Source organism: Falco cherrug, chromosome 3 (assembly GCF_023634085.1).
Source record: "Falco cherrug isolate bFalChe1 chromosome 3, bFalChe1.pri, whole genome shotgun sequence".
Taxonomy (NCBI): domain Eukaryota; kingdom Metazoa; phylum Chordata; class Aves; order Falconiformes; family Falconidae; genus Falco; species Falco cherrug.
In genome coordinates, this window is record NC_073699.1 from 52,635,390 (window position 1) to 52,649,426 (window position 14,037).

A 14,037-nucleotide genomic window follows, 5' to 3' on the forward strand; every position below is an offset into this window, starting at 1 on the left:
AATTTGGAGATCCAGAAAAAGGAACTATATGGGGATAATTCAGTGGCACTACCAGGCTCTGAAAAAAGCCTGTGTGAGGTGTCCCAGCAGGAAAGTTGAGAACAGCAAAACAAAAACATTTTGAATACAAGCTGCCACAGATTGAACAGCAAAATAAAACACTGGACTTCAATAAATTATTAGATTAGTAACTGCACAAGCTTGACTCAAGAAATAAAGAACTCTGTAAATTCTTTACAGAAATGATGCTAGGACAAAGTACACCCTTGCAAATTATGTCAGTGTAGGGAAAAAAAAAAAAAGACAGGAAACTATGAACTTAAAGCACAAGCTTTTCATTTAATGTCTAGGACCAGAAAGAACCACATTGAAAGTACTAACCAGGCTGTGTTATTAAACTATAAGAATACACTTCAGATGGGGATAAAAGTCAGGGGCCAGGCAAAAAATCAGATATAGTAACAAAGGAAAACAAGAACATTAAAAAATCATCTTAAATCACATTAAAGAGTTAGCCCATTACTGAACAGCTAACATGCTGTGTTGGTAGTTCTCCAGGTTTTCATACATACAGAACATAGATTTCAAATCCTGAAGAAAATAAGGAAATAATACAAGAAAGAACCCAGAAGATCAGAAAGAAATGAGCAACAACCAGGATGGAGCTCTCAAGAAGAAATCATTGCGGCAATCTAAATGGTTTGTCTGGTAGGTCTGAGGAAAAAGCAGTAGATATCGCCTACAGAATCATACACAGAATCACGTGCATTTGGTATAACCTTCAGAAGTCATGAAGTTTTCAAAGCCATTCCACTTAGAGCACCTTGTTTAGGGCCTTGCCCACTTGAGTTCAGAGTATCTCCAAAAAGAGAGCTTCCACAGCCTCTCTGGACAACCTCTTCCAATGCTTAATCACTCTTGCTGTGAAAATATTTTTCCGGATAATCAAATCAGAATTTCCCATGTTTCAGCTTGTCTCCATTGCCTCTAATGCCATTACTGTCTGCCTCCAGGAAGAGCTGTCTTCTCCACAACCTCCCATTATCTAGGTGGGAACTGCCATTGGATCCCCTAGCAGTCTTCTCCGTGAACAAATCCAGCTCTCCTGTGCTACAGCCCCTTACGATCTTGGTAGCCCTCCACTGGACTTGCTCCAATATGTCAATATCTTTCTTGAAAGAAAGGGTATCAATGATCACTTCTCTTGACCTGCTGGCTGTGGTCCTGCTTATTCAGCCCAGGACACTGCCAGCCTTCTTTAATGTCAGGGTGTAATGCTGGCTCTTATTTAACTTGCTGCCTACCAAGACCCCAGGGTTCTTTTGGCCTTTTTTGAAGACGTGTGCAACTTTTCCTTTCTCCAGTCGCTGGGGACATTTCCTGATCTCCAGCACCTTTCAAAAGAGAATGATCTTGCAACGGCCCTCTCAGCACCCTTGGATTCAGTCTGGTGTATCCCATGGATTTCTATGGGTCACGTTCTTGCAAGTAATCTTGACTTGGTCCTTATCTACTGCTGGCGGTTCTCCTCTTTGAATGCTTTTACAAAAATCAGAGGCCTGGGAGATCTTGTTGGTGAAAATGGAGGCAAAGGCGGCATTGTGTCAGCTGTATATGTGTTCACAGTCATTAAACCACACCCCTCACTCAGCAACAGTCCCAAACTTTCTTCTGTCTACTACTCCTGTTCTTTGCTTCCTCAGGATCTTGAACTCTACTACACAGTCACTATAGGTACAGCTAGCACAGTCATTTATATACCTCTATAATATAACCAGCTATTCTATGTATTCAATAGCAGATCCACCTGTGCATCACCCCTAGCCGCCTACTCCATTACCAGAAGTCAAGAAGCACTCTGACACTCTCCAGAAATCTCCCTATTTGCATTCCATTCTGCTGCCCTGCCAGCAATAACAGGGAGGTTAGAGTCCCCATAAGAATCTGGTCTGTGATACAGACTTGCCTCAAGTTCTTTAAAGAAGAGCTTATCCACTTCCTCACCCTATGGAAGAATAGTTGAGGTTAGAAGGGACCCCTGGAGGTGGTCACCTTGCTCAAGCAGGGCCACCTAGAGCTACTTGCCCAAGACCATGTCCGGAAAGCTACTGAATATCTCCAAGGATGGAGAATCTACAGCCTCCCTAAGCAACATGTGCCTTTAACACATTAAAACATTAAAAAAAGTTTTACCTTATGTTCATATGGAACCTCCTGTCTTTTGGGTTGTGCCCACTGCCTCTGGTCCTGTCACACCCTTTCTTCAGGTATTTATACGCATTTGTAAGATTCCCCCTGATCCTTCTCTTCACTAGGCTAAATGCCAGCTCTCAAAGGCCCTTCCTCATATGACAGGTGCTCTAGTCCCTTAATCCTCTCAGTAGCCCTTCACTGTAGTCTCCAGTAGCTCTCTCGCTCTCTCTACAAGGTATTCCAGGTGGCCTTACCGATGCCAAGTTGGATCTGATGGTCTAGCAAACTCCCATCACAATGACTGACATCCATGCCACTCAACTCTCCACTGACCTTGACCCCTAAGATCTGAACCAGACTATATCCTACCCTATAGAAGAGCTCCTTATACACATGGTCTTGAGGAAAACCACTCTCCTTGTCTTCTCTGACTGTCTTTTCTCAAGAGAAGCAAATTTTCATCAGTGGTTTTGATATACATAAAAAAAGGGAAAGAGAAATGTGCAGAGAAAGGCAGAGTATAACACTAAAAAGGAGCAAAAAAGAGAGGGGAATGAATAGCAAAGGAGTTGATGTACCAAGTTTAATACAAAATGTTGATGATTTCAGGTCCTGAGGACACAGATGGTAGGAATGTGGAAGTAGTAATGCAGCTGGAAGCTACAGAACATTCAAAAAAAATAACACACAAAAAAAATAACACACAAGACTTGCAAAAAACAGAGAAAAAAGTATAGCAACTGTTTCTCTGCCTGCAGATAAGGCACATTTAGAGGCTCATCTCAAACACGAAAATACATGCATACATTTACACACAGTTCTATGACTTTGAAGAAAAATCTATCCTTTTTTATAAGTTTCCATGTATTTAAAGCAAACAATGGAAAAGGTTCTGAATTTAAAGTAAGTAAACAGGAGTGTAAGAAAATTGCTTCTGACAAGATGCAGCCATCAGGAGCATTGCAGTGTTGGGACCACAAAACAGGTATACTAAAGCTAAAAAGTACATGGATGATAAGACAGATACACCCAACACAAAGGAATACAGTAGACAGCAATACATGGGTCGGACTTAAAAGCTGCTCCCAGAAAACAAACTCAGCCACTGCAACTTCATGAGTTAGGTACATGACATGGAAAGATAACCAGTTTACACTATGTCTCTCTCAGCAATTCTGATGTAATACCACTTGAGTGCTAATGTTCATTCTGCATAATCTATTCCATTAGTCTTACCTTTTCACAGTAACTGGACCTAGAATACAGCTAAATTTTATTTAGTCCTGATTATGAAGTTATCAAGCCTTGTAAGAAAAACTTACCGTTATTTGCAACTGATCATCAATGAGTTTGTCTTCAAATACAAAAGACGGATTCTGAAGACAGATGATGAAAGTAATTCTGAATATTAGTCCTTTTAAAAATAACCAGACTAAACTTAGAAGTAAAATGTCAAAGGATGAAAAAGAAAATATCTACTACTATAGGAATAATTGCTTCAGACAAGAGAAGAAAAAAAGAGTCTTTTAAAGAAAGAAACAGACCTTTTCTATCTTCACTAAAGTGGGAAATATTCTGAGTAAGACTGAAGAATTGCAAACATGTTTTCAAAATGAAATGTGACTTGTTAATGTAGACCTTATCTAAATCAGGAAGACAAGTGGGATAGCTATATTCATTCCAATACACTGTAGTGTCAAAAAAGACAATAGAATCCAATCTGGTTGAGCTCAGATGCAAGAAATTAAATGAAGAATTTAAGGAGAATAATACATTTGGCAAAATTTAAAATAAAACATTTTAAAATGAAGCAAAACCCAAGTAAAATACAGGGAAAACGAGAATATGCAGCAAACTGTACCTTCTAACTTCATTCAAATTATAGAAATTACAATTCAAATTTATTTTCCTACTATATCCATCATACAAGTACCAATCCCAAGCATGTCAGAACACACAACAAACAGCAAGTATTTATAGATACTAAAAGAGGCCCACAAGCCGGAGGAAAAAGAAAAGGTAAAATAGAAAAACATACATAGGTCGTAATCAAGGGAAGCATGTACATGTATATGTATATGTATAAAGAAAGATGCTTGGAGACTTTGAGAAAGTAAAACATTATTAAATTATCCAACAATACACATGTGCTGGGGAAGGTGCAGAAAAAGGGATGTAAACAGCCAGGGTCTATTCATGTAGCTCTTGTAAAAATAAAAGACATATGCCTTTGAATGTGAGAAGGAGAAGGTCAGGGGATGTTACATGTAAACATCTTAAATTAGTCAGCCATTTTTGATGAGTGTCATCAATTAAAACCCTGCATCCAATCCCTTTTCTCTAGGCATTGGAAAACATCCTCTTTTTTTTTTTTTTTCCCCTCCTGTGCAAAAAAATGGCCGTATGTCCTTAACACATGAGAAAACAAACTAGAGGAAATTCGAGTTTAAATAATGCGAAGACAAAGAATAGCCATGTTCTGAAATAATTAGGAAGCCCCCTCCCCCTCAAAATCTTTTTCCCTTTTTTATTTCAGCGAAACAAATACACCGAAAGGAGGGGGGGGGGGAGGGGGGGGGGGGGAGGGGGACTGAGGAGAAGCATGGATGGATCACTTCTGTTTGCTCTTCTTTTCACTGTCTTCAGATTCAGAACTGTAAGGAATGTTCTGTTCTCCAATTACAGTGCAGCCCTACAGTGGCAACACTGGAGGCACTGCAGACCAACTCATATCACTTAATTATTAGCACTTTGCAAGGAAGGAACAGTTGAAATACTACAGTCCAGCAGTGCAATGCATCCTTAATAGCCACATAATCTGAAGCATGCTAGTCCCTTGTGTCCATATACGTTACCATTTATATCCACATATTAGTTATACTCTCACAGCACAGCTCTTGGCACAAAGTCTTAAAAAGGCACTTGTGCAAGTACTTTCCTACTGGAAAGGAGGTGTTTTATCAATTCTTTTCTCTTTTTAAAGTACTAATAATTCTGTCAAATGTAAATGTAACTGGTATTACATACAAAGTCCTCTTTACTTAAGCACTAACAGCTGTGCACTGTACTTTATAAAATTAGTTCGGAGGGATGGAGAGGGGAACAAAAGCTTCACTAGTTCACATCAGAACAACCTTGAGTGAAGAGCCCCTCACACACCAGAACAACTTATGGATAAGGATGCTGCAGAGACAGATGTGGCTCTTGTATTTTCAGCTTTCAGCAAGCACAGTGCACTTGCTGTGTCCTACTAGATGCCCCGAGTTGAGCCTAGCTCAGACAAAAGCAATAGTTCCGCTAACACCTCTGCCAAACTTGTTCGTAAAGGCGAGACACGCTTTAAGCGTGACGAGCTTGTAGCTAGGGCTTTGGAAGTGAAACAAGAACTTCCACAACATGGATGTGGCATGGTGGAAAACACTGATTCACATTTCTGAAATACAATGACCATGTCTGCAGAAATACAAAAACATGACACAAAAATGTAAAGCTTCCTATTCATACATGTAGAAGTACTGATATTGGGGAAGACCTCTAAGGATTATTGCAAACAAGCAACCACGAATTCCATTACATTAATCAGAGCAGCCAGATTGCAATGCAGTTGCAGTAAGCCTTAGTGGACTGCACTAGGGAAGCTGAAAGAGTATTCCTGTAGCTAAAGCCAACAGGGATTTCTAAGCGAAATCCTTCAGCCTTCAACTCCTGTAAAGTGAAACTGGTGGTTTTTGTTAATACATGACTGTGAAATGTAAATATACACCATCCATACAGCTGCGTTTGGTAAAAAAGGTATTAATTTGCAGCACAAGGACAGAGGGGCCAGCCATGAGTAGTAACCTCTCTGAACAGCCCTGGCTAGATGAGCTCAGGAATCAGAGCCCCAGACTTTTACTGAAAAGGCAGCTTAAATACTTTGGAATGTCTTCAGCCATCTAGTCTCTAAGATACCTATATTAAAACTACCCTAATAAAGCTGTATAAATAAAGCACATTACAATGCCATGCTATCCACATTAACTGATAAATGCCAGTTAAAGGGAGAAATGTGACATAAAATGAGCTTCGATTACTACACACACAGGATTGCCAATTTGGCTTTTTTAATATGCTTAGGTGCAGAAGACATACATAACATTTAACCTTCTATTCCAAATGTTCTCCTCTGAACTAAGTGCTTTTCTCATAATCCTAAAACTATTTCAGTGTAAAACTAAAAAATTTACAGGAACATAATAATAAATATTTGAAAGCTACCGATGACAAAATTGAAAAGGACAGCTAAAAGGTTGCAGTATTAGCAAAAAAGGCAGCTAAGAAAGATAAGGTAACCATTTATCTACTATTACACAATAATTCCATGGAGAGAAACATAAAATAAAACTGGAAGCAAATAATACACACAGGACTAATTTCTGCAGTTTGATGTCTCATAAAAAAAATGCCGGAAAAGTCCAACGGCAAATATAATCCTCAAGTACTGATGAAGTTAAGAAAGCAAACAGGAAGATTGCTACAACGCTACAAGGAAGAGACTGTGGAAAATAAAGTTTTGCTTACTTTTTATAGAAAACATACAGTAAAATATATACTAAGTAGTATTTATTTTATTCATTGTAATCAAAAGAATAAAACAAATACTGTGTCAGAATGACAGATAGCAGACCTCTCTCCTTGTCTTTTACAAGCATAAGAATTTTGTGTATCATTCATTATCTGCTCTCCACTGCAGAATTCAAACTGATGTGCTTGGGAGTAGGAGTGATTTGTGCACATCAAAAACAATGGTTACCTTTCCTTATCATTGTTCAGACAGTAGAAACAGAGATTAAGCTATTTATTGTGCCTTTTTTTCAATGCAATGTGAGAGGGAATCTTCGCAAGGTGATATAATCAACCTGGAAGTGTCAGCTCAACCTAAATTGAGTAGGCCAAGACAGACAGAGATCCTCTGCTCGACCTTAAAATGACAGGATGCTGTCATGTTATTACACAACAATACTGGCATTGACCCAAGAGACAGTTATTATTTTGGGATTCACTGATTTAGAAATTGAAAGAAGAGATTAAGATGGGGTTTGACTTTTTAGATTTTATTTTAGATTCATAAAAAAATATTTTAGATTTATAAAAAATATTTTAGAATATTTTGATTTGTACATCATGTTTTTCTTTTCAGTAGATTGGCTTACTATAAAACTGAAACATTCACAGGCACTTCAGCAATACTACGTGGCTTAAGTATTTCCTTAAGAATATTTAAGTGTAGAATTCTGAATTTAAGTAACTACTAAGTACTATAAATTATAGATTGATTCAGAAAAGAAAATGAAAGTGCTACATTTCCTTCATAAACCAAATAAAGCTAAGACAAAATAAAACTTTTTACTAGGATATCCTCTACTGTTGTAAATGCTCTGCATGAGTAAGTTTGGTCAGATAAAAAGGCACTGCAACCTAACACACAGGTCTGAGGAGGCTCTGAGATCCTTCGTGGGTGTTTTTGCAGAAGGGAATTCCCATCCTACGTGAAAGGGTGGGGCAAGTGCAAACCACAAGAGACTCAAAAGAACCCAATACTCCCAGAAGAGAAATTACAGGGTAGGGAGTTAAATTCTCAAAGATCAGGGAATTGTTAAGCGTTTGTAGAGTATGGAAAGACACATTTTTTCAGAGCTTTCAGGAAAGATTATTTTGTTTAGCGCTCCAAGGATGAGTAAAATCACTTAAGCTTTCTGCTACTATTCAGATGAGGCAGCATTCCTCATAATCTTACTACATGGGTAAGTAGTAGGGTTTTTTTTTCCTTTTGCCCATACCCCAGTGTAAATAAACAGCAGGAATTTGACTCCCCAGTAGCAGCAACAAGGAAAGCTGGTGTAGACAAGATATTGCCAGCTGCCATTCCTTTTCAGCAACCTGTCATACAGACCTGTTACTATCCTTGCACAACATACACTGTCTAATTAATATTTAAAGAGGCATTGATGCAGTATAGCAATCTAGATACAGAGAGAAAACTCCTGCTTTGAAGATGAGTATTTGCTGAGAGGTGGTCAGGAAGGCTTCTGTTACATGTAATTACCAGCTTGATGTATTAATATTAGAAGCAGGTATTCTTTGATGAGAATTCCATTGTTCTTCAGCTGTAGAATGTTCTAATTAGAATCGAAAAGAAAAATACTTGGCTGGAATTTGTGACAACTGAAATCTTTTGTGCAGAGACTTTGCTTTCCATATAGTTTTTATACCTACATGTTTTCTTTATTGCCAGCACAGTCATCTGAGTCTCCTGGGGGATCACCCAACAGGCTTCTGTATCAGCTGAGCTTTAAAATTTTAGAGCCTTTGAACACATGTAGATTAACAAAGAGCTGAAAACCTGGATGTTCATATTTCAGACATGAGGTCCCCAGTAACCACTGATGCAACATTTTGGAGCAGTCTGCTAAATAGGCAAGTCTGAGACATGGCTGCTTCTTTGAACAATGTCCACATACTATTTCACTAAGCCCAAATGGAAGCAAATAAAATCCTTGATAAAACATATCTACCATAACGCCAACTCACTCCAATTTCTTTTATAGGCATTTTGAATACAGAAAATTACACACAGGCCTCATTGCTACTGAAATAAAATTTAAACTAATATACAAGCTGAAATAATTTTCAAGTGTGAATAACTGATGATACAATTTATCTTTTCCTAAGGGGAAAAAAAAAAAAAAAGGCAGTGATCGTACACTTCCACTTTGTCAAAAATCTAGCTGGAGTGGGAAAAATGACAGCACCAACATCAGCACAGCTGTTCTCAACCTCTTCCATTCTGGGATATCTTTCCTAAGGCTCTTTGTTCCATGGATTCCCATGGCTCTTGTTCCATAAGGGGCTCCCATGGCTCCCTGATAGCAACGACAAGACTTGAAACCAGAAGAAAAAAACACAGCCCACGAAGCTCCTGACTTGGCCCTGAATTTTTTTCTGAACATATGAGACTAACCGGGGTTGAGAGAGAAGTAATTTATTTATTATAAACACTTGCATACACACACACAAAAAAAGAGAAAATCTCAACTCCCTTAACTAATGGTTTCTAAAAATGCTTATTCAAACTGACATATGCATGACAAGTTTCGGCTCAGTACGATTTAAGGAGGAGGAGTTCTACCGCCCAGAAAAATGGTGTTTATGACAGAAATGACAAAGAATGATTCATCATAGGGTTTTTCTATGTGGAGCAGTAATAAAGCCTAAATGAGACTGCACTTCATTAGTAATTTATTTCACAGATCACTATATATACACAAATAGCATAACTCTATTACATTTTTATAGTGCCATTTATTACAGTACTTCTCATACTATATCCACACGACAACACAGAAATGCAGCTTTCTCTGGCAAAGGCTGCAGCAGCCAACTGCAGAGCAGTGAACAGGGAGGAAACACTTCAGAGCCAGAAAAGTAGGAATTCTCAGGCAAAACAGGAAAGGACAATATAAAACAACAAAACTGAACCCTCAGAGATGGCCAGCTAACTCAAAAAATAGTTTTACACCATTTTTGCTTGCCTGATGCCCCATTTGATTTAGATATTTGAAATAAAAGAGGAAGACTGAATACCCTTGACTGGTGCAGCTGGAGTGACGAACACCAGAGACTCCCACCAGAGCTCCCTGGCTGGAATTCTCTTTCCCTCTCATTTGATCCTTGAGCATTACACTGGCGTTTTTCACTTGCCACAAGAAGGAAAAGAGTATCAGTTCAACTGCTTTCATCAGTCTGTATCTGGGACGCTACTCTTCAGGCATAGAAAAGGACATAGTCTCAGCAAGAAAAAGGATACAATTCTTCCTCTGCTAAGACCTCTGCAAAGTGAGGGTTCAGGGCTATTCCGCTCCTCACCAGAAAACAATCCCCAAACTATCACACTCAGAGGCCAAACATTGCCATTAAACTTCCTGAGATGAACAGGGACTCGTGCCTTCCAAACGCATGTTAAAACACGGCATGCTACACAAACCCACAGAACACTGCGAGATGATGGCAGACAGAAAGACATCTGTAAATGTCTCACGACAACTGCTTTTTTGTGACTAGTTTGCTTGTGAAGTAACAGTGTCCAATTATGTAGTGTTGGGCCTTTGAAAGAACACCTGCAATGTATGCATTTCATGAAAGCTTTCTTGAAATAAAAATAAAAAAGAAATGCACTGCTTTTAACTAGTAAGGTATGATTAAATTCAACAAATATTCTCTTGATTTTCTTGCCAAAAACTCCGCTGTAAGAACCCTGATAAGAAGCTAAATGGCTTGTCAGTTCTAGAGCCTCCATTTGCAAAAATAAATTTTAAAGTAAGAAACTTCTATAACAAGGCTGCCTTACTTGAAATGTAATTAATGAACACTGGGATCTTTGATGGTTAGAGAAAAAATATGATTTTAGCTAGCAGACTTGTTTTTTATCTCTTCTGGTAAATTAAGTAGAAAGGGGGAAAAAACCCAAAACTAACAGGAAAATATTTGCTGGGCACTAAATTAAAATCTATTATAGAGCAGGGAAAATGGTTCTTTTAAAATCTCTTAATACTGACTTTGACTACCTTGTGGGAGCTTAAGAATAAATACATTTACATTGTTTCTCCTGAGGCTCCGGTTTTAATATTCTTTCTCAAATATTCCATTATCAAAGTGCATAATTTTAGTCCACAACATACAGTATCTGATTTGATAAGAGACTGAGTAAATGTACATCAACACAATTTTTCTTTCTCTTTTTGTCTCATATTGCACCGCTTTCCCCTGTGTTACTGTGGTAGATGCTAACTACTAACAGTTTAAGAAATGAAACCATGGCATTTAACATACTGATTTAAGATGCAGTTTTTCATCAGTCATTTAAGGGACCTGCATTTTCTGTTATATAAAAAGAGGGATACTGACCAGCTGCAAAAATATACAACACCCTATTCGGGCAACTTAATATGTCCTAGTTAAGTACATGAGTATTACCCATTGAAAATTACCCATTGAAATTGCTAAGACTTCAAATCAGGAAGCGACGCAAGTGAGCAAATGAATTTGGTTTGGGCTCTCTTTGCTATTTTAGCTACTACACGTACTGGAAGGATTTTTTTTTCTTGCTCTAAAAGGTCTGCAATCTGACCAACCTGTGCAGGAAGGACCAAACATTGTAAGAAACAACATGAAATTGAACTTTTATTTCTACCCAAATCATTCTCCTCGAGAGAACTGATTAACAACCCATATGAGTCATGAGCTCTGAACAAGAACCTCCTTACAAAAGGTGTGAATGAATGGATTCAGTGCACTGGAGCTCAGCAGATGTGTACACAGGCATGCATAAAAGGTAAGGACGAGAAGAAGCTAACAGAACTAATATTGACCTGGACATTGCTGGCAAAGTGCCCAGAAAGATCACAGATGAAAAGAGACTCAATATACAAGACAAAGTCTCCAAGATGAGAAGTTGATCTTCAACACCATAGGTAGAAAAACTAATTAAGACATCTGGCAAGTTCAGAAGATCTGCTGGCTAGTTTCCATTTAGATAAAACCAGGAACTGCACAGTTTTCAGAAAGAAAGGAAGCAGGAGCTGGTTGATGCTTAGGTAAACTTTACAGTCATTCTACATCCAACAGTTTTACTTAAGAAAGTACGGAAATTTTCTTATTCTTTCCTGGAACAATTCCTAGTCAATCAAATCAGCCTATGCAAACACACTAAAAAAGTCTCATTAAAGAAATAAATGTTGCATGATGCTACTTACCTGCCTGTCTACTTCTGGAAGCAAAAGCAGGAGGTATTGTTGAAAATGCTGAGGTAAAGAAGCAAAGGTGTGTTTATTTATTAAAGCCCTCAGGTTAGTGTTCACTAGAATAGATCCTGGTGTTTCTATGTCAATATCCTCAGCTTTGGTCCATTTCAAATGTCCTGGAGTAAATAAACAGAAATAACTTTAAACATAAATAAAGAAAGAGAGTAAGAACAATTCTTTTTAACTTTTTAGCTTTTATTGCATAATACAGTAAGCTCCAAAGAAACACTACTCTGAGAAGGGTAACACAGCCTTTTCTAGGCGTCTTAACAGCTTCTTTTATATTCTCAGTATTTGTCTCTTGAGCTCTTACAGGATCCATGTTCCAGTCAACATCACAGTTGACATATTCTTACTTCCAGCTCAAAAGACCAGCTCAACTCAGCAACAGCACAAAATTTTCCTGTCATGTCATCAACATAATTATAAGCATCTATTTCCATGCAAAAAGCTGCTCGACAAGGCTGATATGACTCAATCATCACAGATAGCTTCTCTTTCACCATGCTCTGCATCTGCGGAGCATTATGGCCTATGTAACTTGCCCCATAGCACCTGTTGAAGACTACCTGTGTGAACAGGCAGTGATCACAGAGATGAGACTATTTAATGTGTTATATAGTCTCTGAAAACATGCATTTTTCAGAACTTTCATAGGAACGGTGATCTGAAATGAGCAACACACAGAAGGCAGCAGCTGCAGGAATTACCAGAGGTTTAGAAAACAGGGTCTGTGAGGAAAATACAAACCCAGGAATGAGTAAGATAAAGACTCAGCAAGAGGAAGGGAGAAATACATAAATGGCTGATGCACAGGGATAAAGAGCAGTGTCTTCTTACTGCCCACAGTGGATAGCACAGTATGAAATATTTCTGTTAAGATACTGGGAAAGGAGAGCTTTCAATGGCCAATGACAAGGAGACACTGGATTAGATCTGTATAGAGGCATTACAGTTTTCAAGAGTGGAAATTTTTAAGAATATGTTAGACAAGTACCTGTCAAGAATGACAGGTGTGTAACTGATTTTGCCCTATGACAGGTGGACAAATTAGATGACCACTGGAAGTGCTGTCTGGTCTCATTTTGTTATTATTTCTAGGATAATATTTGAAAGACACTTTTTAAAGCTCCTTAAAGAGCAACTACTGCTACCTGCTTCAGGCTATATACATACTACTAAAATCCTTTTTTTCTCCCAGTCTTAACATATTATGATACTCAATAAGGAAATGGACTAAGTGGGGGGTCCAGGTGGCTGGAAAAACTCAAAAGCTTCCAACCCCTACCAGGAAACTCCTCCAGGTTTTGTTCCACTGCACTTCCAAATATTTCAAAGATGCTGCAAAAGGGGTCTTAACTAAATCATACACAAACACCAGCAGAATCTCCAAAAGAGCAATTGAAAATGGTATTCCAGTGCTATAAGCAATGATGGCATTTGGCATTCACATAGGACCTCTCAGCAAGGATTACAACTGACATGTTAACAAGAATAAATTTATTTTACAAATGGGGGAATTTGGGCATACTGATTATTAGGAACGTCTCAAATGCTACAAATTACTTAACAGTAATATGTATAAAAATAATGCAATTATGCTTTAGATCTCTTGGAAAGGCCTATATAGTGGTCTCACCTGAAAGGCTTATAATATCACCTACAAAATGTACAAATGAAAGAAAATGCAGATTTGTAAATTCTAAAAGCTCCCCATCAGCCACAGCCTCCCACAAACATTCTTGCAATTTCCTTTTACTTTTCAGCAGACAATGCAACTCAATAAGACAAGGATTACTTTGCACTAAGCACAAGATAACCTTTTCCAACACATATTTCCAACATACTGTATTTCAGTACAGCAAAGACTCAATTACAAACAAATGAATGCCCTACGAATAAAGGACAATTGTACAGAAGAAGAGCTCATTTTCATGAACGCATCACAATAAACTGTCCTCACCATCTGTTCCTCCCACTAAATATAAATGCAAAAAGAACACGG

General features: G+C 38.2%; 1 protein-coding gene across 3 annotated transcripts in view; it reads right to left on the minus strand.

The window, feature by feature from the left end:
* Nucleotides 1-14,037, minus strand: part of ASXL3 (ASXL transcriptional regulator 3) — a 132,889-nt gene that overhangs the window by 32,932 nt on the left and 85,920 nt on the right. For all 3 annotated transcript variants that reach the window (XM_055705540.1, XM_055705539.1, XM_027805876.2), the window contains one exon: nucleotides 11,985-12,148. In XM_055705540.1, the coding sequence (XP_055561515.1) occupies nucleotides 11,985-12,148 (164 nt within the window). The remainder of the gene's footprint in view (nucleotides 1-11,984; nucleotides 12,149-14,037) is intronic.